Source organism: Macaca thibetana, chromosome 11 (genome assembly GCF_024542745.1).
Source record: "Macaca thibetana thibetana isolate TM-01 chromosome 11, ASM2454274v1, whole genome shotgun sequence".
NCBI lineage: Eukaryota > Metazoa > Chordata > Mammalia > Primates > Cercopithecidae > Macaca > Macaca thibetana.
Genome location: NC_065588.1, coordinates 6790622 through 6816007, shown reverse-complemented (window position 1 = coordinate 6816007; position 25386 = coordinate 6790622). Strand labels below are relative to the sequence as shown.

At 46.8% G+C, this 25386-nt stretch overlaps 3 protein-coding genes across 29 annotated transcripts in view; 2 read left to right on the top strand and 1 right to left on the bottom strand.

Moving 5' to 3' along the window:
• The window catches only part of PTMS (parathymosin), a 251995-nt gene that overhangs the window by 87197 nt on the left and 139412 nt on the right, over positions 1-25386 (bottom strand). The window lies entirely within an intron of this gene.
• ING4 (inhibitor of growth family member 4) overlaps positions 1-25386 on the top strand; it is a 132658-nt gene that overhangs the window by 90929 nt on the left and 16343 nt on the right. The gene's annotated exons all lie outside the window — the stretch shown is intronic.
• On the top strand, positions 123-25185 carry ZNF384 (zinc finger protein 384). 19 transcript variants are annotated; one of them, XM_050747415.1, is made up of 14 exons: positions 124-256; positions 464-525; positions 1044-1195; positions 1414-1473; positions 12091-12161; positions 12433-12670; positions 12906-12953; positions 13155-13488; positions 14354-14446; positions 18497-18721; positions 19400-19582; positions 21107-21185; positions 22751-22909; positions 23811-25185. In XM_050747415.1, exons 5-14 carry the CDS (start codon positions 12096-12098, stop codon positions 24213-24215), a joined length of 1830 nt encoding a protein of 609 aa, XP_050603372.1. In that variant the 5' UTR covers positions 124-256; positions 464-525; positions 1044-1195; positions 1414-1473; positions 12091-12095; the 3' UTR covers positions 24216-25185. The 19 variants fall into 19 exon arrangements, with proteins under 19 accessions (XP_050603374.1, XP_050603373.1, XP_050603372.1 ...); XM_050747417.1 differs by lacking the exon at positions 1044-1195 and having other exon boundaries at positions 123-256; positions 1414-1470; positions 12090-12161; XM_050747413.1 differs by lacking the exon at positions 1044-1195.

The following is a 25386-nucleotide window of genomic DNA, read 5'->3' as shown; positions in this document are numbered from 1 at the left end:
CTGCCCTGAATATCTCGCAGACTAGCGGCGCCGGATGTGTTCCAGCCACTCCCGGAAGTGACTCGGCTTTTGCACGCCCCTCTTTCTCCATTAGCGCCCCCCCTACATTGCTATTTCCCTCCCTCCCCCCTTTTCGTTTCCGGCGCTCCCGCCTTCTCTCCGCAGAGCTCTTCTCTGAGCCTGTTGGGGGGAGGGAGGGAGGGGGGCGTGGAGGAATTGGGGTTCGCGGGAGCACGAGCTGCAGCACCACTTCCGGGTGAGTGCAAGGGGAGGGCGGCGGGGCGGGGGGCCACCCACTGCCTCGCGCCCCCGCCCTGCGGGTGTCTCGCGCGCGTTCCCTGCGTGTGAGTGTGTGGGTCTGTCTCGCGCCAGAAGTGCGTGCCCGCGCGCTGCGCCTCGCGCTTTCTCCCCTCCCTCGCCCCCTCCTGGTCCTCCCACCCCACTCGGCTCCCTCCTTTCCCAGCAAACGCCGCCCCTCCCGCGCTCTGGCTCAGGCTCTGGCGCCGCCGCAGCCGTCGCCGCCGGGTGAGTCTCGCGCCGCTGCAGCCGGCGCGCGCCAAGCTCCCTGCTCCTCCCCCTCCCCTTTTCCCTGGGCGGGCGGGGAAGGGGGGGTCCACGATGTGACTCTGTGTGTGTGTGTGGGGGGGGGTGGGTGTCCGTCCCGGAACCGGAAGTGGTTGTGGAGGAGCGGGCGATGGGGAGGAATGGGGGGGTTTAGGGGGCGGGTGCCTGTCTGGTGGGTGGCAGAGTTCAGCTCCCTGGAGGGGAAGGAGGGACGTCCCAAGGAAGGGTCTTTGAGAAAGGGGTAGGGGACGACATCAGGAGAAGGCTCCCAGGAACTGTCTCAGGGGAGCGAAGGTTTTGGGGGTACAGCTGGGGTCTCCAGTAGATAGACCACGGTGCAGGCTGTGGGAGGTACTTCTTGGCACAAGGCCTTGGGTAGGCAGGGGGCGAAGTCCTCGAAGAAGTGGGGGGAAGGCTAGAGGAAGTGACTGGGCCTGAACTGGCACTGTGCCTGACACAAGGGCTTGTGCATCCCCCAGCCCTCAGCTTTGCCTTCTGAAGCCACTCCTCTGGGGTAGAGACCCTCCTCCTCCATCTCTTCTGTTCTCTGACCCCTGGTTACCTGTGGCCTGGGAACGAACGAGGACCAGTCTCTGAGCCTAGGAGTGGAATCCACACGCTGGTGATAAGAGTTCGTCTTAGTTTCTGGGAATTGGATTTATTTCCCTCGTATCCACATAGAGGGTTGCACTACACTCCTGTTACTATATCCACCCATCTTTGGATTGCTGGTTGGGGGGTCTGCCTGCCTTCCAGACTGACTGCTGACAAATAATTCCTGAGGTTCTCCACACTTCTGTGTTGGCTGCACCCTGCCTGGCCCCTGTAACCTAGACAATTTGTTTACAGAAAGTTCAGGAGCCCTGGAAAGGAGAAGGAATAAGACGGCAGGAGGAAGAGAGAGAGAGGGTAAGATAATTTTTGGGTTAATGGTTTTTCTGGTTTTGGGGGAGAAGGGGTCACAACCAAATGGGGCGTGTGTGTGTGTTTCACAATGTGATGGAATACTTAAAGTAATAGCAATTGTAATGCTGAGGTTTGTTGTGGGAGAAAAATCAGCTTCTATTATCTCTTGAGGGTCCCCAGGAAGTTTTTGTGTAAAAAGTTGGTACTGTACCGTATCACTTTCCATTCCCTCTAATGCTCATCAGGAATGAAATGTGAAATGCTCAGGTGAAGCCACTGAATAGTGTTCCCTTGTGTCCAAAGGAGAGATTTTTATTCTGCTTTGGGACACAAAGACCCTAAGTGCCAATATAGTCCTTATGGAATTGCTTTCCTGTATCTGGAACAAGCAGGGCAGAGTTTAGAATGGAGTTCCTATCACTAATACTCCAGTGGAGTGTTAGAAGTGGGTCTGTGGAGTGATTAGAATCTGTGACACAGGATTATTTGAGTTTGGTGTGGCAAGATGAAATTTTCAGGGGAAAAAAAAACAAAACAAGAAAACAAAAAAACTGCTTCATGGGTAGTTTGGAGTGAAGTGGATAAAACTGTATGGAGTAGACTCCAGAAGTAGGTCTGGAAGAGTTTTGGGTGGCCTGAAAATGGCAGTGAGTCAACCTAAAGAGTTTGAGTTCGGAGCTTATGATCCCAGAGGTATCTTTTAAAAACCAGTTCCAGGTTGATTGATAAAATGCCCTGTGGGTTTCTGAGCCAAGTTGTTGATTAAATATTGGGTACATATCTCTTCTTCTCCAGTCTTATTTATTGTGACCTCACATTCCCCAGATCCATCATTTATAGTGGAACAGACAGGGCAAGGAGAACCACAGTGCTGTTCTTCCCATGGAATGCAGGGTATAGTGGTCCAGTGGTGCCCAGGGTAGAAGCTGTTGGCCCAGGTTGCCAGCTGTGTGGTGGTAGCAGTCCTGTTTGGTCTGTGCATGGTGTGATGGTGTTTCCCAGTAACATTGGGGTGCACTTGTTCTGAGTTACTTGTACTTGGAAGAGTTTATGGATCGTAGCAGGAAAGCCTCACACATCCTACTGGGATGGCCCTTCTTGAATGTCTTTAGAACCTGAGAGAAAGAGATTTTGTTTCCTTATTGAGGAAAAAAGAAAAAAAAAATTTTCTCTGTGTTTCTTCATTTCAAGTCTTGAACTAAGGTAACTTTTTGCAGTTGTATGGTTTGGAATGGTTTCTCAATAGTGTCTAAGTTCTTTCTGTAGTTGAATTCAAGTTCATTTTTTTTCCATCTTTTTCTTGTTGATGTTACTTGTAGATGATTACTAAACTGGAGGCTATAGATTTGTTACTTTTGGGTAGATCCTTTGTAATTATGTAGTCCTCATATAATTTTCACTAATTGGCGCTAATAGTCCTCATCTTGTGAAAGTATTTCTGTAACTCTTCCTTTCAGAAGCACTTGGGGTATTTAATTCTTTCTCTTTTTTGTGCTGCCTTTATCCCATCACCATATGCCTTACAAACTTACTTATAAAGGCCTCATCCTCTTCCATTCTCCATCCTAATAGAAACCTCGTGAAATGGTTAATTCTTCCACTTAAATAGTTAAGAGTCATCCACTGATATAGGACCTAGAATTAGAATTCACAAGTCTTGGCCGGTCACAGTGGCTCATGCCTGTAATCCCGGCACTTTGGGAGGCCGAGGAGACTGAATCACCTGAGGTCAGGAGTTCGAGACCAGCCTGGCCAACGTGGCAAAATCCCATCTCTACTAGAAATACAAAAATTAGCCAGGTGTGTTGGCAAGCGCCTGTAATCTCAGCTACTTGGGAGACTGAGGCAGGAGAATTGCTTGAACCTAGGAGGTGGAGGTTGCAGTGAGCTGAGATTGTGCCACTGCACACTCCAGCCTGGGCAACAAAGTGAAACTCCGTCTCAAAAAAAAAAAAAAAAAATGAATTCACAAGTCTTGATTCCCAAGGCCATTCTCTAGCTACTGAAGTTGATGAATGTATTTCATGATTTTCTAAGCGTTGGTTGTGTTAAGGGAATGCTATTTTCTTGGGAAAAGGAAATCATGCTTTATTTGAAAAAACAACAGTAAAAAACAATTAGTGGGTTCTGGGAAAGAGATGGTGGTCTTCTCCGTATCTGCCAAAAACACCTGCTGGAAGCCGTGTCATCTTTATCCCTGGCTGGTTGGTAGCATTATGGAAGGATGTGGCCAGACAGACAAAGCTCTGGTCTGAGAGTTCAAGTCCTGCTGTGTTTCATGACTGTTATTAATACTTGATAATGTCTCTTTTCTGTATCTCCTGAGGGTTTCTGAGATTTCTTTTGAGATTGGAGAAGGAATATGCAGTTCTTGTGTCTCTGAAGAGAAAATTATCCTCCAACTTATAGTAAACCTCCCTTCTTTTTTTTTTTTTGAGACGGAGTCTCGCTCCGTCACCCAGGCTGGAGTGCAGTGGCGCAATCTCGGCTCACTGCAAACTCCACCTCCCAGGTTCACGCCAGGTTCACGCCATTCTTCTGCCTCAGGCTCCCGAGTAGCTGGGACTACAGGCGCCCGCCACCTCACCTGGCTAATTTTTTATATTTTTACTAGAGACGGGGTTTCACCGTGTTAGCCAGGATGGTCTCGATCTCCTGATCTCGTGATCTGCCTACCTCAACCTCCCAAAGTGCTGGGGTGCTGGGATTACAGGCATGAGCCACCACGCCCGGCCTTTTTTTTTTTTTTTTTTTTTTTTTTTTTTTGAGACTGAGTCTCGCTTTGTCGCCCAGGCTGCAGTGCAATGGTGTGATCTCTGCTCACTGCAACCCCTCCTCCTCCCAGGTTCAGGCGATTTTCCTGTCTCAGCCTCCTGAGTAGCTGGGATTACAGGCACACGCCACCACGCCCGGCTAATTTTTTGTATTTTAGTAGGACAGGATTTCACCGTGTTGCCCAGGCTGGTCTTGAACTCCTAAGCTCAGGCAATCCACCCGCCTTGGCCTCCCAAAGTGCTAGGATTACAGGCATGAGCCACCTCGCCCAGCAGTAAATGTCCCTTCTTATTAACAGAACAGTTGAGGCTTGGTGCAGTAGTAAAGTTGATATGAGAACCCAGATTTTCAACCTGCCAGCATTTTTCTTTCTACCAGTTATATCTTTCCTTCTCTTTTGTTTTTTCTTTTTATTCTCTTTTTCTTTTTTTCTTCTTTTTTTTTTGAGACAGGGTCTCACTCTGTTGGCCAGACGGGAGTGCAATGCGTGATAATGGCTCACTGCAGCCTTGACCTCCTGGGCTCAAGCTATCCTCCTGCCTCAGCCTCCCAAGTAGCTGGGATTACAGGCGTGAGCCACCATGCCCAGCTGCTTTTTAAATTTTTTGTAGAGACGTTTGATTTTTTGTAGATACAAGGTCTCCCTATTTTGCCCAGACTGTTCTTGAATTCCTGGGCTCAAGTGATCCTCCTACTTTGGCCTCCCAAAGTGCTTTCTTTAAATATATTGGCATAATCATGAAAACCGGCACTCTCTGTGTAGACATGAGTTTTCTGTGTAACATCAGGGGGCTTCTTTGGGTGATAAGAATGTTGATATGTGCCTGCTTGGATGTTGGGATGGATTGGAGAAATTTCCTCCACAAAAGATAAAGTGGTAAAACAGACAGTAAGCAGGTCTGGCACCAGAGCGCCCTGTTACACAACTCTAGTGGGCGCCATTTACCTTGTATTCTGGCAATAGTTTTGATTCTTAGCTCTCCATTGATCTCATTTCAGGAGTACACAGATGATTAAGTCAGCCTCATCAGTGGCACCGTGGCATGGCATTTCTCAGGTGTCATTTTGCTGGTAAAGGTGGCTTCTAGTTGGATGAGCAGTACTCTCTGTGGTCCCCCTTTTGGACTGACCTATTTCTCAGAAGCCCGTAACGCATATGTAGTGTCTTGTCTTGTCCTTGGACCAACTGTGGTTCTGTTAAGAACCAAAGCAGAGCAATCAACTAGGTATCCAAGGAAGTGGAGGGGCTTTTTGTTTATTTTCCTTTGTGACGTCTGGCCTCTTCATTCAGGCTCTGTCATCTTAAAATAAGTTATCTTGGTAGCTAAGGCAGGTTTCACAGAATAGGGAATATGACCTTGAACCGCATGTCATTTTGCTGTTATCAGAAACTTCAATTTTGAAAACATTTTTTGAGAACTAGCTGGAAAATACATAGTTCATTCCTAGAAATATTCTAAATTTTATTTCCTGAATCAAGCCATAACATCAGAAAGTGTGTACTACAGTTGTATGGTTTTGGTTCCTTGTAGAACCCCTTTCCTTAACTTGCTCTTTGGTGCCTGGATTCACATTCCTGCTTTGCTATTTACTGTTGGACTCTGTGCCTCCAGTTTCCTCATTTCAAATGGGAATTACAGTACCTACCTCATTGTTGCAGGGACTAAATGATGTAATAGTTGTAAAGTGCTTAGAACGCTGCCTTGAACACAATAAGTGCTTAATAAGTTTTAATGATAATGATAGTGGTGATATTGTCCACCACTTTTTTTTTTTTTTTTTTGAGACAGAGTCTTGTTCTGTTGCCCAGGCTGGAGTGCAGTGGTGCGATCTTGGCTCACTGCAACCTCCACCTCCCAGGTTCAAGCTATTCTCCCGTCTCAGCCTCTTGAGTAGCTGGGACTACAGGCGTCTGCCACCATGCCTGGCTGATATTTGTACTTTCAGTAGAGACAAGGTTTCACCATATTGGCCAGACTGGTCTTGAACTCCTGACCTCGTGATCCACCCGCCTTGGCCTCCCGAAGTGCTGGGATTACAGGCATGAGTAACCATGCTGAGCCTCCTCCTTCCTATGTTTTCACATCCATAGTGCATTTACTTCCTTCGTTCTTTTTTTTTTTTCCCTTTGAGACAGGTTCTTGATCTGCCACCCAGGCTGGACTGTGGTGGTGCAATCGCAACTTACTGCACTCAGGTGATTCTCCTGCCTCAGCCTCCCAAGTAGCTGGGACTACAGGTGCCTGCCACCACACCTTGCTAATTTTTGTATTTTTATTAGAGATGGGGTTTTGCCATGTTGGCCAGGCTAGTCTTGAACTCCTGAGCTCAAGTGACCCACCCACCCTGCCCTCCCGAAGTTTTAGTATTTTTTTTTTTTTGAGACGGAGTCTCGCTGTGTCTCCCAGGCTGGAGTGCAGTGGCGTGATCTCGGCTCACTGCAAGCTCCGCCTCCCGGGTTCACGCCATTCTCCTGCCTCAGCCTCCCAAGTAACTGAGACTACAGGCGCCCGCCACCACGCCCGGCTAGTTTTTTGTATTTTTAGTAGAGACGGGGTTTCACCATGTTAGCCAGGATAGTCTCGATCTCCTGACCTCGTGATCCACCCGCCTCGGCCTTCCAAAGTGCTGGGATTACAGGCTTGAGCCACCGCGCCCGGCCTCGAAGTGTTAGTATTACAGGCACGAGCCACCACACCCAGCCAACTTCCTTGATTCTCTGGGGAAAATTATACATTGGCCCTTTGTTTCTTTTACTCTCCCTCTTAATTATTATTTTTGATCTTTTTTTTTTTTTTTTTTTTTTTGAGACAGAGTCTTGCTCTGTTGCCCAGGCTATAGTGCAGTGGTGAGATCTCAGCTTGCTGCAGCCTCCACCTCCCAGGTTCAAGCAAGTCTCCTGCCTCAGCCTCCTGAGTAGCTGGGATTACAGGCGTGTGCCACCATGCCTGGCTAATTTTTGTATTTTTAGTAGAGATGGGGTTTCATCATGTTGGCCAGGCTGGTCTCAAAGTCCTGACCTCAAGTGATCCACCCGCCTCGACCTCCCAAAGTGCTGGAATTACAGGCATGAGCCACCGCACCCATTCTCTCCATCCTAATTCTCTACTTCATTCCCACCGTTTATCACCACTCTTAGTTCTTGTCTGTTTCATTTCCCTCCACTAGAAGGTTAGACATGGATTGTGGATAAGACTTGAACCCCTAGCATTGTCTGCAAAATCTATATGTATGTAGTCTACTGTTGTTCAATTCATTAAATATGTAATTGTGTCTTGGGTGATAAAGTCATATGTTGGGGATGTTTATAAGATACAGATGTAAAAGATGTGATTGCTGCTTCCCAAAAAGTTCGGCAAGATTGGATTCTCTTAAACTGTGATCTGATTGTTATCTTGATTCTGTTGGCTGACGATAACCTGAGACCCCCATCTTTGCTTTGTTTTGTTGTTTGTTTGTTTGTTTTTGAGACAAGGTTTCTCTCTGTTGCCCAGGCTGGAGTGCAGTGGCTCAATCTCTGCTGACTGCAGCCTCTGCTTCTCGGGCTTAAATGATTCTCCTGCCTTAGCCTCCCAAGTAGCTGGGATTACATGCACCCGCCACCATGCCTGGCTAATGTTTGTATTTTTTGTAGAGATAGGGTTTCACCATGTTGCCCATGCGGGTGGACTCAAGCAATCTGTCCACCTCAGCCTCCCAAAGTGCTGGGATTACAGATGTGAGCCACCGCAACTTGCATGTTTTTTTTTTTTTTTTTTTGAGACAGAGTCTCACTCTGTTGCCCAGGCTGGAGTGCAGTGGCCAGATCTCAGCTCACTGCAAGCTCCGCCTCCCGGGTTTACGCCATTCTCTTGCCTCAGCCTCCCGAGTAGCTGAGACTACAGGCGATCGCCACCGCGCCCGACTAGTTTTTTGTATTTTTTAGTAGAGACGGGGTTTCACCGTGTTAGCCTGGATGGTCTCGATCTCCTGACCTTGTGATCCGCATGTCTCGGCCTCCCAAAGTGCTGGGATTACAGGCTTGAGCCACCGTGCCCAGCCAGCTTGCATGTTTTTTAAGAGATGGGGTGTTGCTCTATTACCCAGGTTGGAGTACGGTAGTGTGTTCATAGCTCACTGCAGTCTTGAACTCCTGGGCTCAAGCAGTTTTCCCACCTCAGCCTTCTAAATACCTAGGATTATGGGTATACACGACCACATCCACTTTTTTTTTTTTTTTTTTTTCCAATTTTTTTTTTTTTTTTTTTTTTTTTTTTTTTTTTTTTTGAGACGGAGTCTCGCGCTGTCACCCAGGCTGGAGTGCAGTGGCCGGATCTCAGCTCACTGCAAGCTCCGCCTCCCGGGTTCACGCCATTCTCCTGCCTCAGCCTCCCGAGTAGCTGGGACTACAGGCGCCCACCACCTCACCCGGCTAATTTTTTGTATTTTTTAGTAGAGACGGGGTTTCACCGTGTTAACCAGCATGGTCTCGATCTCCTGACCTCGTGATCCGCCCGTCTCGGCCTCCCAAAGTGCTGGGATTACAGGCTTGAGCCACCGCGCCCGGCCTTTTTTCCCATTTTTTTTTAGAGACACGGTCTCAAATATATTGCTCACGCTGGTCTCAAACTCCAGACCTCAAGTGATCCTCCTGCCTAGGCCTCCCAAAGTGTTGGGATTACAAGCATGAGCCACCACACCCAGCTATAAAACCCCTTTATAAAGCTATGGCTGGAAGGGCCAAGTTAGTACCTGTATCAGAGACTGATTAATTTTATTGTGTTTTATAACTCAGAAAACAGAATTGATGTATACTTGATCTTTGGTCCTTATTAATAGTGAGCCTATTTATGTGAAACTGTTGTAGTCACAGATTTGGTACATTACACCCTTGCTACTTTTTAAAAAGGCTGAAATTCAGTTTTTTCCTTTATAGATTTTATGAAAATTGAGGGTGTTTAATAGAACAAAAAAAGTGATGTTTTCTATAAAAGAATAAGGAACAGAGTTAAGTTAGAGTGATTTTCAGTTTCAGCGCCTTTGTTGAAGATCCTTCCCTGTTTCCTTAGTATTTAAAACTGAGTTTCTGTGCCAGCCTTCCCTTTAGCTCTCAGTAGCTCTAGTGTCTGCCTCCAGTGTATCCTCAGTGGGTCTAACTTGCCTGTCACGGGTCTTCCCCACCTGCACCTTAGTTGTGCTTTGCTCAGAGTAGCAGCCTGGTAATACTGTTTATTTTTTGTTGTTGTTCCTCATTTCTCCGTTTCATCAGTCTCACACTCTCTTCTTTGCTTTTTGTGGGGCTCTGTCTTTGCTGGTTCAGGATTTTGGGAAGCTACTCTTGACCAACATACTGCCAGTTAAACCTTGGTAGGAGAAGTGATCAGACTGTGAAACTGGGTGGTGGGATGCCTGTGTTCTGTACCCATCTGTTGCTTGTTGGCATGATTCTGAGGGATTACTTTTCTTGCTGTTTATTTCTCACAAAGGTTTCTTTTCCTTTTTTTTTTTTTTTTTTGAGATGGTGTTTCACTCTTGTTGCCCAGGCAGTGGCGTAGTCTTGGCTCACTGCAACCTCTGCCTCCTGGGTTCAAGCAATTCTCTTGCCTTAGCCTCCCAAGTAGCTGGGATTACAGGCACCCGCCACCATGCCTGGCTAATTTTTTGTACTTTTAGTAGAGATGGGGTTTCACCATGTTGGCCAGGCTGGTCTTGAACTCCTGACCTCAGGGGAATCAGCCTGCCTTGGCCTCCCAAAATGCTAGGATTACAGGCGTTAGTCACTGCGCCCGGCCGGAAGCATAGTTTTTGAGAAATATAAAGCAGGAGTCTAGCACTCTTGCTATATGGTGTAGTGAGTGTTACTAAAAATATTTTGACTTGAGAATAGTGAAGGGTGAAAAAAATACAAAGCCAATAGAATGTCTATGCAAGTATAGTCAAATTTAAATATAAAAAACACAAAACACAAAATTAATTTTTGAAATGTGTCTTTGTTAAAATATTTAACCCAATTCACTCCTAGAACTTCAGTTTCACATTAGGAATTGAGGTTAGTAAACTGAAGAATATTAGTGAGATTTATATGTTTTATATTTTATGCATATATAATTTACATACAATAAAACACAAAGCTTTTAACTGTGTAGTTTGGTGAGTTTTGACCAAAATATACACTATATTTACAAAACAGGCCCACTATTATGCCTATTCTGAAACGCTTTGGAAACCTGGGATACTGCTAGTGCCAGAACACTTTTAAAACTAGTAATTCCTTGATTCTCACTGCTCAGCACTGCATGTGTGGTACCCAGTGGCGCACCATGGATGTTCTTAGACCTTGGTGGGATTGGTGGGGTGTGATCTTGATAGTAGGTGGTACTCAAAATATGCTTTGATTCTGATTTTTTTTTTTTTTAAATGGGGTTTCGCTCTTGTTCCCCAGGCTGGAGTGCAGTGGCACGATCTCAGCTCACTGAAACCTCCGCCTCCCAGTTCAAGTGATTCTCCTGCCTCAGCCTCCCGAAATAACTGGGATCATAGGCATGCACCACCACACCCAGCTAATTTTTTATTTTTAGTAGAAATGGGGTTTCACCAGGTTGGTCAACCTGGTCTCAAACTCCTGACATCAAATGATCCACCTACCTCAGCCTCCCGGAGTGCTGGGATTACAGGTGTGAGCCACCACACCCAGTCTTCATCTTTTAATTTTCTTAGTCATTTTATGTTCTGTTCTGGAACCTTTTCAAACCACATAGAACTGTAGACATATGGGTTGGAACTCTTGAAAAATTTTTTCTTTTTTTTTTGAGACGGAGTCTTACTCAGTCACCCAGGCTGGAGTGCAGTGGTGCGATCTCGGCTCACTGCAAGCTCCGCCTCCCGGGTTCACACTATTCTCCTGCCTCAGCCTCCTGAGTAGCTGGGACTACAGGCACCCACCACCACGCCTGGCTAATTTTTTGTATTTTTAGTAGAGACGGGGTTTTACCGTGTTAGCCAGGATGGTCTCAATCTTCTGACCTCATGATCTGCTTGCCTCAGCCTCCCAGAGTACTGGGATTACAGGCGTGAGCCACCGTGCCTGGCCGGAACTCTTGAAATTTTTATTGGCTGGGCACAGTGGTTCATGCCTGTAATCCCAGCACTTTGGGAGGCCAAGGTGGGCTGACCCCTTGAGCCTAGGAGTTCAAGACCAGCCTGGGCAACATGGAAAAACCCTGTCACTACTTTAAAAAAAAAAAAAGAAAGAAAAGAAATTAGTCCGGCATAGGGTTACACGGCCTGTAGTCCCAGCTCCCTAGGAGGCTGAGCCCGGGAGATTGAGGCTGGAGTGAGCTATGATTGTGCCCCTACAGTGTAGCCTAGGTGACAGTAAGACCCTGTCTCAAAAACAGAAAAAATAAAACATAAAATTTTTATTTTAAGGAGTATAGTTTTGAAGAATAAGAGAAAGGAATAATGATAGGTACTAGTACCTGGCCGTTTTCAAGTCAGTCAGTGATTTGTTTTCTGTGACCTTGGGTACATCATCTCCCCTCTCATGACCTCAGTTTCTTTTTGCCGGCAAAGGAAAGTAATACCAGTTTTTCTTCAGGGGGCATGAATAACATTGTGTGAGTAAATGCGATACGTATAAGTTCTTTCACAGTCATTAAGTAGGATAGCCTCTGTTGGATGGGGATACAGTGACAAGTGGCTCTGACCAAGGGACTAATGTGCTAGACACTAAGGTTTTGACTGCCAGTCCCCAACCATGTGATCAGGTGCCAGAGGAGACCAGGAACCTTTCAGTTCCCCTTCTCCATTGCTTAGCTTGTTCAGAGTAATTCCGGAATGTGATGTGTTCTCTCATTTTTTCTTCAGGTAGAATGGAAGAATCTCACTTCAATTCTAACCCATACTTCTGGCCTTCTATCCCCACAGTCTCAGGTCAGGTAAGTGGTGTTGCTTTCTTGCTCTCCCCAACTCTCAGTAGCAAGTTCTGTTACTGTGGAGACTGAAGGTCCACCACGTGCTGTTTTCCTTCGTCCCCCACCGCTGAGCATTATCTAGTGTTTCTGCCTTGGCTTCTCTCTAGAAGGCCGAAGGTATGAAGTACTCATCCTTGATCCCTAAGGCGGACAGACACTGAAATGTGCTCACGAGCAAGCAGAATCAACCTCTCAGTCTGAAGAGGGTGCTCCCTTCCCCTTCCTTTTCTCTTAGATTGAGAACACAATGTTCATCAACAAGATGAAGGATCAGCTGTTGCCAGAGAAGGGCTGTGGTCTGGCTCCACCTCACTACCCCACCTTGCTGACAGTGCCTGCCTCAGTGTCCCTGCCCTCGGGCATCAGTATGGACACAGAGTCCAAGTCAGACCAGCTGACCCCACACAGCCAAGCATCCGTTACCCAGAATATCACGGTGGTCCCTGTGCCGTCTACAGGACTGATGACTGCTGGTGAGCAACTCTGCTCTTCTCCAATCTGAGGTGTTGATCCTCCATGATCAGTACCCCAGGCTGGGGGGCTCCACGGACATGGGGAGTGGGATATGTGTTTGATTACTCAATCACATTTTTATTAAGTGCCTACTGTGTGCCTAGCAATGTGCTAGGCATTGTGGGGGATACAAAGAAGTAGAAGATGCGGTCCCTGCCTTTGAGGAGGTGACATTCTTTCCTTCTCTGAATCAAGGAGTCTCCTGTTCTCAGAGGTGGAGAAGAGAAGGGAGTCAATCAAGGGGTAAATCTCACTGTTACCAGGGGGGTGGGGACAAGGGTTAGGAGACCATTATTTTTCTACAGGGTTTGGGGTTTCCTATGTACTCTGGGTTGGGTTGGCGGGGGGTGAGGGGTTAATTAGACAATGATGTGGGGGAAATGAAATAGGGTTAGGATCCGAACTGAACAACGTGACGCCATCTCCTTTTTCTCCCAATCCTAGGTCCGGGTTTGGTAATCACGTCCCCCTCAGGCTCTCTTGTGACCACAGCATCATCAGCTCAGACCTTCCCCATTTCGGCTCCCATGATTGTCTCAGCTCTTCCCCCTGGCTCACAAGCCCTGCAGGTTGTCCCTGACCTCTCCAAGAAGGTAGCATCGACCCTAACCGAGGAAGGAGGTGGAGGTGGTGGTGGAGGTGGCAGTGTGGCTCCTAAGCCGCCCCGGGGCCGGAAGAAGAAGCGGATGCTGGAATCAGGGCTGCCTGAGATGAATGACCCTTATGTCCTCTCCCCTGAGGATGATGATGACCATCAGAAAGACGGCAAGACCTACAGGTAAGACTCAGAGCCAGGGGCAGGATGAGGCGAGGATGCCTAGCTTGGTGATTCTCCCTGTACCCTCATTGTGTTCTGCCCCAGTCAGGTGCTACACTCTGACAGCTTCCCAGCTCTGAGCCACTTGCATGTCAGGTGTCCCGTCATAGGATAGGAGGCAGAGCTGCTAGCATCTTGTTAGGATGCAGAGACCCATTTCACCCTTTCCTTTTTTTAACCCTTGTTTTGGGGGTCGTTAACACTGACTTATTTTTTAGTAACAAAGTAGAATCTCTCTCTTGTAATGCGGCTTTATGCTGGGTTTAAGACTCTTGTCTGTAGCTCCTTTTTGCTTTCTACATATTCCATTCCTATTTTTCTAAGAATCTTTTCTGGTAAGCACCTAACCTATGTGCCATTCACCAGTTCCTGGGTCATATTTGAACACTGAGCCTGCCTCACCCTGCATGGTTGGGATGATGGGAGGGGCTTTCATAAGAAGGCAGGAGGAATAGGATGCCTCCCCCTTTGGAGTGTATACTTATAGAATGACTTTGTTCGCTTTCTGATTTATGAAAGTCATTTTGATTCTCCACTTCCTCTAAGTTTGCCTTTATCAAAAAGCATTATATGCATATTTGCATGTGATACTATATAAAAATAATTACGTAAGTAAACTCCCTGCCCTTTGAAAGTTGAACATCTTTTAATCCCTTTGAGAACTGTCACATGCCCTAGTGGGTTTGGGGAGTTTGGTAGCACTGTATAGAGTGGGATAACTACTGTCACAGCTTTGATATAGACGGGCAGATGTGCATGGCTGGGAGTCTGGGTCTGTCCTTAGTTCCTTAGTGTACCCAGATGGGCAATGTTGTTCCCATTTTAGGAGCGAAGGGAACTGCGGCACAGGAAATGGACAGAGCCTTGGGCTCATGGATTCAGTTCCCGGCTCCACCACGAATTTGCTGTGTGACCCTGGGCAAGTCCTTTTCCCCTCTCTGGGCCTCAGTTTCCTCATCTGTAAAATGGGGATAATTCTGTTTATGCCTCCCATTTGTTGGGAGTATATATCAGATAAGATTTGAAATGTTGGGAACTTCAAAAGAAAGTTAAGAAATAGTTACTTAGCATTTATTTTTATTTGTGTTGTATAGTTCTACTGTGGAGAGTAGCCTACAGAGTGTTTAAATCGCTCTTTATAAGTGAAAATGAGAGGAGTGTTGCTATGCAGAATTGAGCACTGCAGAATTCCAGCTCATAATCCAAAAGTTCATTGCAGCTTTATTATTACAGGTGTACCCCACTTTATACAATAAAAGTGTTCCTGGAAAATGTTTCCATCATATCATATTATAAAGGTACCTGACAAGTTTGATTCATTTAAAGGCATTCTTTTATATATCAGTTCATAAAATTAAAATCCATTTTAAGTTATCGTATAGAAATCTGGATTCTTATGTGTTTGTTTAAAGTGAGGCCATTGTGACATGGAGATACATCTATATACAATTTGTAGAAGTAGTGGAAGGATCCTTTAACATCCTATAGAGAGAGCCCTTCTAATGGATCCAGGGTCCTCTCCTTCTGCCCTTTCTCCACTGGGACCCACATTAAAGCTATCTCTGGACTTTCCAAACTGTGTACATTAAAAGAAATGTGAATATACAGTTGGAAGAAAGCCTCATAGGACTTTCCACACATTCAGTATTTTTGAAATTCCTGAATGACCCTCCACCCAGGTGACTACAAAGAACTCTGAAATTGAAGGGAGACTTATTGTATCCTAGGTAAACAGAATTTCTTCAGAAACTCAGAACTCTTGACGTTCCAAAGAATTTTTTTTTTTTTTGAGACGGAGTCTCACTCTGTCGCCCAGGCTGGAGTGCCGTGGCACAATCTCAACTCACTCTAACTTCCACCACCCGGGTTCAAGTGATTCTTGTGCCTCAGCCTCCCAAGTAGCTGGGACTACAGGGTCGCCACCATGCCCAGCTAATTCTTTTGTATTTTTAGTAGAAACAGGGTTTCACCATGTTGGCCAGGCTGGTCTCAGACTCCTGACCTCAGGTGATCTGCCTGCCTCGGCCTCCCAAAGTACTGGGATTACAGGCGTGAGCCACTGTGCCCGGCAAAAGAAATCTTTTTAATCACAATGAATTTCTGTTTTGATGCATGTGTGGGTCAGCCATATCCATTTCAGTGGTCAGTAGCATTTGACTGGGTATTGGGGGAATTGGGTTCTGTTACTCTGGGCAAGTCAACATATCTCCCACTCTTCATTCCCATATATAAAATGGGAAGATCAACCATGCCTTCATCTACCTTGTAGAAATGTTTTGAGGCAAAGTCAGAATATCTGAAATTGTTTTGAGCATTTTAGGAAGCATGGATGATAATTCAGTGGCCATTGTAATCATTATAATCAAGGCCATTGCATTGTATGCTTCCGAGGGGCCCGTTCTCATTGTGCTGGATGTGAATGGTGCCCCTGGAGGAATGCACCCAGTGATATGGATGCTGGCTTTTCTATCCTCTGCTGACTGCCACAACTCTCCGAAATTGAATTTCTTTCCAACCACCCAGCATCTTGCATTAGAGGACTCTCTTATTTGACGTCATAGGATTTTCAACTTGGAAATATTTTAATGATCTCCTTGGTCAGTCCCTTCCTGGCAGATGATTCCAATCTCTGCTTGAATACCTCTGGTGTTAGGAATCTTAAAGTAGGCTGGCATCATGGCTTTGTAGTGAATAACTGCCCTTTGGCAAATTACTTTCTAAGTCTTTGTGTTCCTTTCTGTAAAACATGGGTAAGACTTGCCAGGTTGTGAGGAGTAGAAACTGTGTGTCTGAAGTGCCTAACCTAGTGCCTGGCACTGTCAGGCCTAACAACAAATGGCAACTATTATCATTGTGCTCATCATCATTATTATACCTAGTGTATTCTGAGATTGCTCATTCCCTTGCCAGCACATTATAAATGAATTTAAGTTTTGCAAGTTCTCTTATTGGAAACTTTGATTAAGTGGGTTATTATTATTATTTTTTAAAATTAACCTTAATGTTAAGGGCAGAATTGTTTATTGAACACCCTCACACACAAATTGATGAGATTTTATTTGGGTTAAAATAAATATGTTTTACCTGTCTGAGAAATTGTAGCATCAAGGGAAATTAGTTTGCAACTTTAGTACAGTTGCCCTTCAAGTGACAATGTGTCCAGCTTCTAACCCCAGTCTGAGTGAAATATTTACTAGCATGAGCTCGTCCGTCAGCACTAAGGCTTGAGATGAGTGCAGTTTTATTACTGGAGAATACTTGGCTTACCTTTGACTGTCCTACCTTTGACTGTTTGCTGGCCCTTCTGGGGGCAAAAGTTTAGTTCTCCATTTTACACACCGGAAAATTGAGGTGTATTAATGAGCAAGTTTGTAACTGAACCCCGAGTAGAAGCCAGGCATCCCGATTCCCACTGCTTGTGTCCTTTGGGTTATGCTCCCTATAAACAGAGCCTCCTCGTCTCCTGCAATGATTGGGCATCTCAGACAACTGCCAGGGATCAATAATCTGGTAACTAAAAAATTCTCCTGAGGTGGAAAAAGTGCAGAAATCATCACGCCACACCACCTGAAGCCTCTCTTAAGAAGAAAAGTTAGGGGGGGACCCAAAGAAGAGGGACTTGTGCTAATTGCCTGGCTTCCAGGCCATTGCCTTTTCTACTAGCTCCCATTTTACACTGGCGAATTGCTTACGAAAATGAAAGATGGCTTTTACTCAGTCAAGTTTGGATAGTCGTGGCTTAACTTGCTCAGAGGCCTCCTTATTTGATATTTGGTGGACAATACCAGAGTGGAAAGGATTGCCAACTTGGGATGAGTGAAAGTATGATCAGGTGCTGCTGATGTCACCCCAGAGTGCTGCCACTGGCTGCGTGTGCTAGGGAAGAGGAGAGGTTTAGCTTCGAAGATAGGTGTTCTGTAAACACTTTTCTCCCAAATGCTTGAGGGATGGCACCTTCCCCTAGCAGCTACCTTGGTCATTGCAAAAGTGGTTTTCACTTGATTGTCAAGGGGCTATGGGCAAGGGGTGGGTAGATGATGGATGGAACATCAGATAAGAGGGTGGAGAGCAGACATACATGGTTTGAAAAAGCCCCTCCAAATAATTCTGATACTTCCTCACCCCCATCCCTCTAGAAATCACTGCCAAAAAGGAAGTAGGGGACAATCTGAGGGAAGAAAATTATCTGTGGAGGCAAGAGAGGATCTAGTTAGTTGTTCCTCATTATCATCTAGGGGTCTTGAGGAATACAGAGGCATGTACTTCATACACAGGAACATTAGAGAAAGGAATTCTTAAATGTTTGAAATCAAGCTGTAGGCAGAAGGAAAACAAGTTAACTGATATTCCTGGCCCATTGAAATTTGCATCTAGGCCGGGCGCGGTGGCTCAAGCCTGTAATCCCAGCACTTTGGGAGGCCGAGACGGGCGGATCACAAGGTCAGGAGATCGAGACCATCCTGGCGAACACGGTGAAATCCCGTCTCTACTAAAAAGTACAAAAAAACTAGCTGGGCGAGGTGGCGGGCGCCTGTAGTCCCAGCTACTCGGGAGGCTGAGGCAGGAGAATGATGTAAATCCTGGAGGCAGAGCTTGCAGTGAGCTGAGATCCGGCCACTGCACTCCAGCCTACGCGACAGAGCGAGACTCCGTCTCAAAAAAAAAAAAAAAAAAAAAAAAAAAATTTGCTTCTGCCCGGAGTTCATACTGTTACTCTGTTTTATCTGGTTGAAATACATTTTTGCACATCGAGGCAGTCCAGTCATTCAGCAAACATTCATTGAATATTTATAATGTGCTGGGCACCATGTTAGACGCTTAGGCCATGAAGATGAATACATAGAGCCCTACTCTCAGGTTGGAGTAGGAGAGAACTCAGATAGGTGGGCTTCTCTTGGACATAGAGGGGAGGGTTCAGCCACACCTTCTTGATGGGAAGGGTTCTAACCATTGCCCTCACTTGGCTCAGGTGCCGGATGTGCTCACTGACATTCTACTCCAAGTCGGAGATGCAGATCCACTCCAAGTCACACACCGAGACCAAGCCCCACAAGTGCCCACATTGCTCCAAGACCTTCGCCAACAGCTCCTACCTGGCCCAGCACATCCGTATACACTCAGGGGCTAAGCCCTACAGTTGTAACTTCTGTGAGAAATCCTTCCGCCAGCTCTCCCACCTTCAGCAGCACACCCGGTAAGGCTGCTCTTGGTTTACCCCACCACCTGGCCGTGAACCCTAAGGCCATGTTACCTGCACCTACTCCTCCACATGTATTTTTTTTTCCCTTTCACCTTTGCCCATTGGTAGCCTCAACCTCCTATTACTGTCTGTGGAAATTATATATCCTAGCTCTTTGGGGGGCCTTGAAAATTGTGGTCTCCAATTCCAAAGTCTGGAACAATTTTTGTGGTTTCTCTCTGTGTCTGTGTTTGGAAATCTTCTGCAGAGCAGGCCTGCTTTTACTATATGCTTCAGTTCAGAGCCAAGGTGTGCATTCAACTTCAGGTCCATGGGGAACAGGCGGTATTGGTCTTTGTTCAAATTACTATTTGGAAGCAGGGTATCTGTGGTGAGTGTGTTAACCTTAGGAAAAAGCGGAGGGTGATGAGATTGACTACTTTAAGGTTACCAGGAGCCATGGGTTGCAGCTCTTCATCATCTCACTGCCATTCTAGCCACCGACTTACGATCAGCAACAACCTAGATCTGGGTGTCCTCTTCATTTGCCTATCCAGGCTGGAGTGCTTTTGGGAGGAGGGAGGAAGGGGGTGCTCTCATCCGTCAAGCAACATCATTTCACCCAGCAGAGAGCTGAGCCCCTGGTGTCGAACTGCTTCCTCCTCCCCCCTTCCCTCCTCTCCTCTCCGGCAGGATCCACTCCAAGATGCACACGGAGACCATCAAGCCCCACAAGTGCCCGCACTGCTCCAAGACCTTCGCCAACACCTCCTACCTGGCCCAGCACCTCCGTATCCACTCGGGGGCCAAGCCCTACAACTGTTCCTACTGCCAGAAGGCCTTCCGCCAGCTCTCCCACCTCCAGCAGCACACACGGTAAGGGAGAGTGGCGGGCTACTGACCCCGCCCCGCTGGCATGCCCTCCCCACCCCCGCCCCGGACACACACAACAACCCGCATGCGGGGGGCGGGGGAGAGACCTGGCTGGAGGAGAGACCTGGCTGGCATCTGGGAGAAGGAAGACCAAACACCACTGGAGATTCAAGTGGACACAGAGAGAGCCTCTCTGGGGCAAGAGCTACATCGGGGAGCTGCAGTGACTGTATGATATTCACTGGTCCATGGGAGACAGACACGTACCTGGAGTGGAAACAATTTTTCTCTTATTTTCCTCCCTGAAAATACTCATGTACCCGTCTTGCAAGATTTGCCCCCTTGATGCCAAAACAGAGTCATTTGAGTGGAGAAGACCGTACCTCTAGCCCTTAGGGCACCAATTATGAACAGAAGATAAAATCAGACATTAGCTGGGCACCAGCCTGGTGACACCCACAGCAACAAGCAAGGCTCCGAGGGATGCCAAGAGTAGAGAACAAAAGAAAACACGTACTAAATGTTCAGAGAGAATCAGCAAACAGAAAATGAAAAACCTCATGCTTTGTAAAGATGCCCGCCCAGTGTTTATCCTGTGAATCTGGAGTGACTAGGAAGAAGTGAACCTGCCAACTAGAAGAAGTGATGATCTCCTTCGGTGCTATCTCAAGTTGGAGTCCAGACTTACAGGCCATAGACCATCTCACCCGGCTTCTTGTGGATGTGATGATCTCAAAGTGATCAGGCATCTTGCTTTGAGAAGAGGAGGGGAGGAATCAGGCTTTCTTCACAAAGAAGAGACGTGTCCTGTGACGTTTTTGAGATTTTATACCAGAGGTCCAGAAAAGCACCTGGTCATGGAGATGGTTCTGAAGTTGCTGATGAGGAGCGGGTGTCACTGCACCCTTAAGTCCTTGGCTCATCTTAGCAGAGGGCCCTGTGGTGTTGGGGAAAGAGGTCACATTGGTACTAAACTAGGCATTTCCTGCCATTAGGGGGCTGGACTGCAAAAAGCACTTAGAAGTTTTAATGAGTTTCCATTCATATCACTACTACTCTCCACAATCAGTGTAACTCTGCTTTTCTTTGATACCATAACATTCTCTGGAAGTGATGCTCAAGGCTGAGGGGACTGTTTCTGGCTATAAGGTGGGACCAAGGAAGACGCGTTGGGCTTTTCTTTTTCCTTGCCATTGTGTTTATCTTATGTTCTTGAATGTTCGTTAGGACAGTTACTGTAGGAGCTGAGTTGTATGCCAAATTGTGGGCTGCCTGTCCCTTGGGTGCCAAGTCCTCAGTCTCTCCTCCCCCAGCAGAGAGGAGCCTCAGCTTGAGCTGAGTGATGCAGGCATTGACCAGAAGCAAAGCGTTAGTACCTGATCCACATCAGAGAGGAAAGCTGGTGCCTCTTGGAGGCCCATCTGATGTGCCTCCTTAGGAGAGCAGGATTGACCTGGAGAAAACTTGTTGAGCCAGTTCCTAAGTGGTCTTGCTGACATTCTTTCCCTTTCTTCTCATCCTGTGCAGAATCCACACTGGTGATAGACCATACAAATGTGCACACCCAGGCTGTGAGAAAGCCTTCACACAACTCTCCAATCTGCAGGTAAATGTTCCACCCTCCACACAGACCTTGAGTCTGAGACTTGGGGCCATTTGAATAGTATAGTGGTTCTCAAATGTTTTCAGGACTCTTTTACACTCAAAAATTATCGAGGGACCCAAAGAGTTTTTGTTTATGTGGGTAATAGCTATCTACATAGAGGTTGTAAAACTGAAAAACCTGAAAAATATTTATAATGGTAATCTGTTTAGAAAGAACAAAAACCCATTGTGTGTTAACATGAATAACATATTCCAAGACCCTCCAAAAACAACTGAGTGAGAAGAATGGCATGATTATACATTTTTGCAGGTGTCTATTTTTAATTTTGGGGACAGGGCCTTGCTCTGTCACCCAGGCTGAGTGCAGTGGTGTGATCACGGCCCACTGCAGCCTCAGCCTCCCGGTCTCAAGTGATCCTTTCACCTCAGCCTCCCAAGTAGCTGGGATTATAGGCATGCACCACCACACCTGGCTGGTTTTTTAATTTTTGTAGAGATGGGGGTCTTGCTGTCTTGTCTAGGTTGGTCTCGAACTCCTGGACAGAGGCCATCCTCCCGCCTCAGCCTCCCCAAAGTGCTGGGATTGCAGGCATGAGTCATCGCACCTGGCACAGGGATCTTTAATGTCTTAAGCTAGAAGATGAGTAGATTCTCATATCTGCTGCATCTGGCCTATTGTGTTGTCACACATCATGTAACCTCTGTAAAGGTTACATGTAAAACATATGGCAAAGTGAAGCCACTTGAAATTTTGAGGGAAGCAAGATTTCAGTTAGGTTTTTCATTTTGTGTGTGTGTGTGTGTGTGTGTGTGTGTGTGTGTGTGTGTTTGAGACAGGCTCGCTCTGTCACCTAGACTGGAGTGCAATGATACGATCTCAGCTCACTGCAGCTTCCACTTCCCGGGTTCAAGAGAGACAAAGGCAAACATTGTCTTATTATTTTGAAAAGATTTGGCTGGGCGCAGTGGCTCACACCTGCAATCTCAACACTTTGGGAGGCCGAGGCGGGCGGATCACCTGAGCTCAGGAGTTCGAGACCAGCCTGGCCAACACGGTGAAACTTCGTCTCTACTAAAAATACAAAAAAAAATTAGCCGGGCATGGTGGCATGTGCCTGTAGTCCCAGCTACTTGCAGGGTGAGGCAGGAGAATCGCTTGAACCCAGGAAGCAGAGGTTGCAGTGAACCAAGATTGCACCACTGCACTCCAACCTGAACGACGACAAAGTGAGACTCCATCTAAAAAAAAAGAAAAAAGAGTTTTGATCCTGTGGGCCCCCTGCGAAGATCTTAGTGTTCCCTAAAGATCCCCGTGCCTCACTTTAAGAACTACTGGACTGGTGAGACGGGCATAAGCTGTCTTGGGATCCTGGTATGTGCTGCATGAGGTATGCTTCCACCCTTAGCCTGTAGCTTCTCAAGTTTCATTTGAAACAATTTCTACTTTCTTCAGATGGAGAGAGAAGCTGGGAGGCCTGACACCTACCTTTTTGCTTTCCATCAAGGTCAAGGGGGCAGGAGGGAAGAGGACAATGTATTCATTCTGGTTTCTCCCAATTTTCTCAGTCCCACAGACGGCAACACAACAAAGATAAACCCTTCAAGTGCCACAACTGTCATCGGGCGTACACGGATGCAGCCTCACTAGAGGTGCACCTGTCTACGCACACAGTGAAGCATGCCAAGGTGTACACCTGCACTATCTGCAGTCGGGCATACACATCAGTGAGTGCTCCATTTCTTCTCTTTCCTTCCTGATAGTCCTCTAAGAGTACAGTCCACTTCATCCCATTTTCTGGGTAGAGGTCTGTTGCAGCGAATACCCTGCCTCCCTAGCTCCAACTTAGCAGAACAAGTAAGTGTTCAGAAATTAATTAGACCCATAGCCGAGGAATTTAGGGGATGCCTGATCCCCTAATCCTATAGAGATTGATAAACTGTAATTCTTCATTTTACTTAAACATAAGGCAAAATAAAGCCACTTGAAATTTTGAGGGGAGCAAGATTTCAGTTAGGTATTTTTTTTTTTTTTTTTTTTTTTTGAGACAGAGTCTCGCCTTGTCACTCAGGCTGGAGTGCAGTGGTGTGATCTCGGCTCACTGCAACCTCCACCTCTTGGGTTCAAGCGATTCTCCTGCCTCAGCCTCCTGAGTAGCTGGGATTACAGGTGCATGTCCCCTCGCCCAGTAAATTTTTGTATTTTTAGTAGAAACGGGGTTTCACCATGTTGCCCAGGCTGGTCTCAAACTCCTGACCTCAAGTGATCCACCTGCCTTGGCCTTCCAAAGTGCTGGGATTACAGGCATGAGCCACCACACCTGGCCCAGTTAGATATTTTCTATGAGACTCCAGGAAAGGTTGTAAGGTTGTTTCATTCAGGGGTCTTCGAAAAAAATAGCAGCTCATTCCTTTGCCAGTTGAATGTTCACTGACTTCTAAAGGTTCCCCTCTCTTTTTTCTCTCAGTAGTGAGCCACTGAAAGTCTTACTTGAGTTTTGCTCAGTCTTGGCTCCAGAAAACCAGTATAAACCTTAACTCTAGCAGAATCAGAGCCTAGGGTGCTAGTTACAAGTAATCTCTTTTCCTTCTTCTTCATCCCTCAACTTCTTTTTACCATCTCCCTCAGGAAACATACCTTATGAAACATATGCGCAAACACAACCCTCCTGATCTTCAGCAACAAGTGCAGGCAGCAGCGGCGGCGGCAGCAGTGGCCCAGGCCCAGGCGCAGGCCCAGGCTCAAGCTCAAGCGCAAGCCCAGGCTCAGGCTCAGGCTCAGGCTCAGGCCCAGGCCCAGGCCCAGGCCTCCCAGGCATCACAGCAGCAGCAGCAGCAGCAGCAACAGCCACCACCACACTTCCAGTCTCCTGGGGCAGCCCCCCAGGGTGGGGGTGGTGGGGACAGCAACCCCAACCCTCCACCCCAGTGTTCCTTTGACCTGACCCCCTATAAGACGGCGGAGCATCATAAGGACATCTGCCTCACTGTCACCACCAGCACCATCCAGGTGGAGCACCTGGCCAGCTCTTAGAGATCCGTGCTGCCACCCACTGGGAAGAGGAAGAAGTAGTCCTGGTTTCTTCTTTCTCCAACTCCTCTTGGTGGGAAAAGTCCTCTTCTTCACAGGCCTTGGCTCCATCTCCTTGGGCCTCAGGCACAGCTTTCCTTCACAGGATACCATCCTTTTTCTGAACTCTTCAAAAGGAACATCAGCCCTCCTGATTGCAAAGGAATACTGAGCTGATGGTATCATCCAGCAGCCTCCCCTCCCAAGCAAAGCTTTTAAAATTGGGGGTTGGTGCTCAAGGGAAGGATTTGCTATGACCTCATAGAAACTTGTCCAGTGTGGTCACTTACCCTATCCTTACCCTCCTTATCCTCAAAGTTTGGGTTGATAGAAGACTAGAGGCTGGCCCTCCCAGATAACAGAGAAAAGGGAGCCCCAAATGCAACCAGCCTCTTGTTCTATTCTTGCCTGCAAAAGAACAGAGGTTTCTCAGTTGCCTCAGTCCCTGAAAGCCATTTCTTCCCCTGCATCGTCTCACTTCACTTCCTGTTGACTGCTGGTAGAAGATTTGGGGTAGGGGACAGACCTCCTTTTATTTGAAGGGGGCAAGGGCTGAGATGTGGTCCCCAAGGGGCCAGAAATTTCCAAGTTGGTCACAGGTGGCTTAGAAGTGTGGGTTATGGTTTTAGGGATTTCCTTGGAGCCTCTCTCCTTCTCTGCCTACACAGACCCTATACTCTCAGTCTCCCCAACCCACCCCCCAAGGAGCTGTGGGAGGCTTTGTGTTATCTGTGAAACTCCAAAACCGGGGTGTTGCGGAGAAGGGAGAGTTCAAGGCAAACACAAGGACTGGACTTAGCTCCCTAGGTGCCACGGTCAGATGCCGGACACGGATTTATATATAAATATATATATATAAATATATTATACCCACTCATCACGGCCATCTTTGTTGTAACCATTTCTGTGTTTATAAATGCATTATCTCTGAGAATTTTCATATTTGATGTTTTGTTTATTTTTGTCCTTTTTTTCCCTCCCTCCACCCCTGTCCTCCAGCCACAGCATTTTTTTTTTGTCTTTTTTTTTTTTTTTTTTTTTAAATCATGGCAGATTTCAGAGAAAAGGAAATTTAAAAAAAAAAATCAGGAAACCAGTTGTTATAAAGCAATCTAAAAATGAAGAAAAAAAAAAG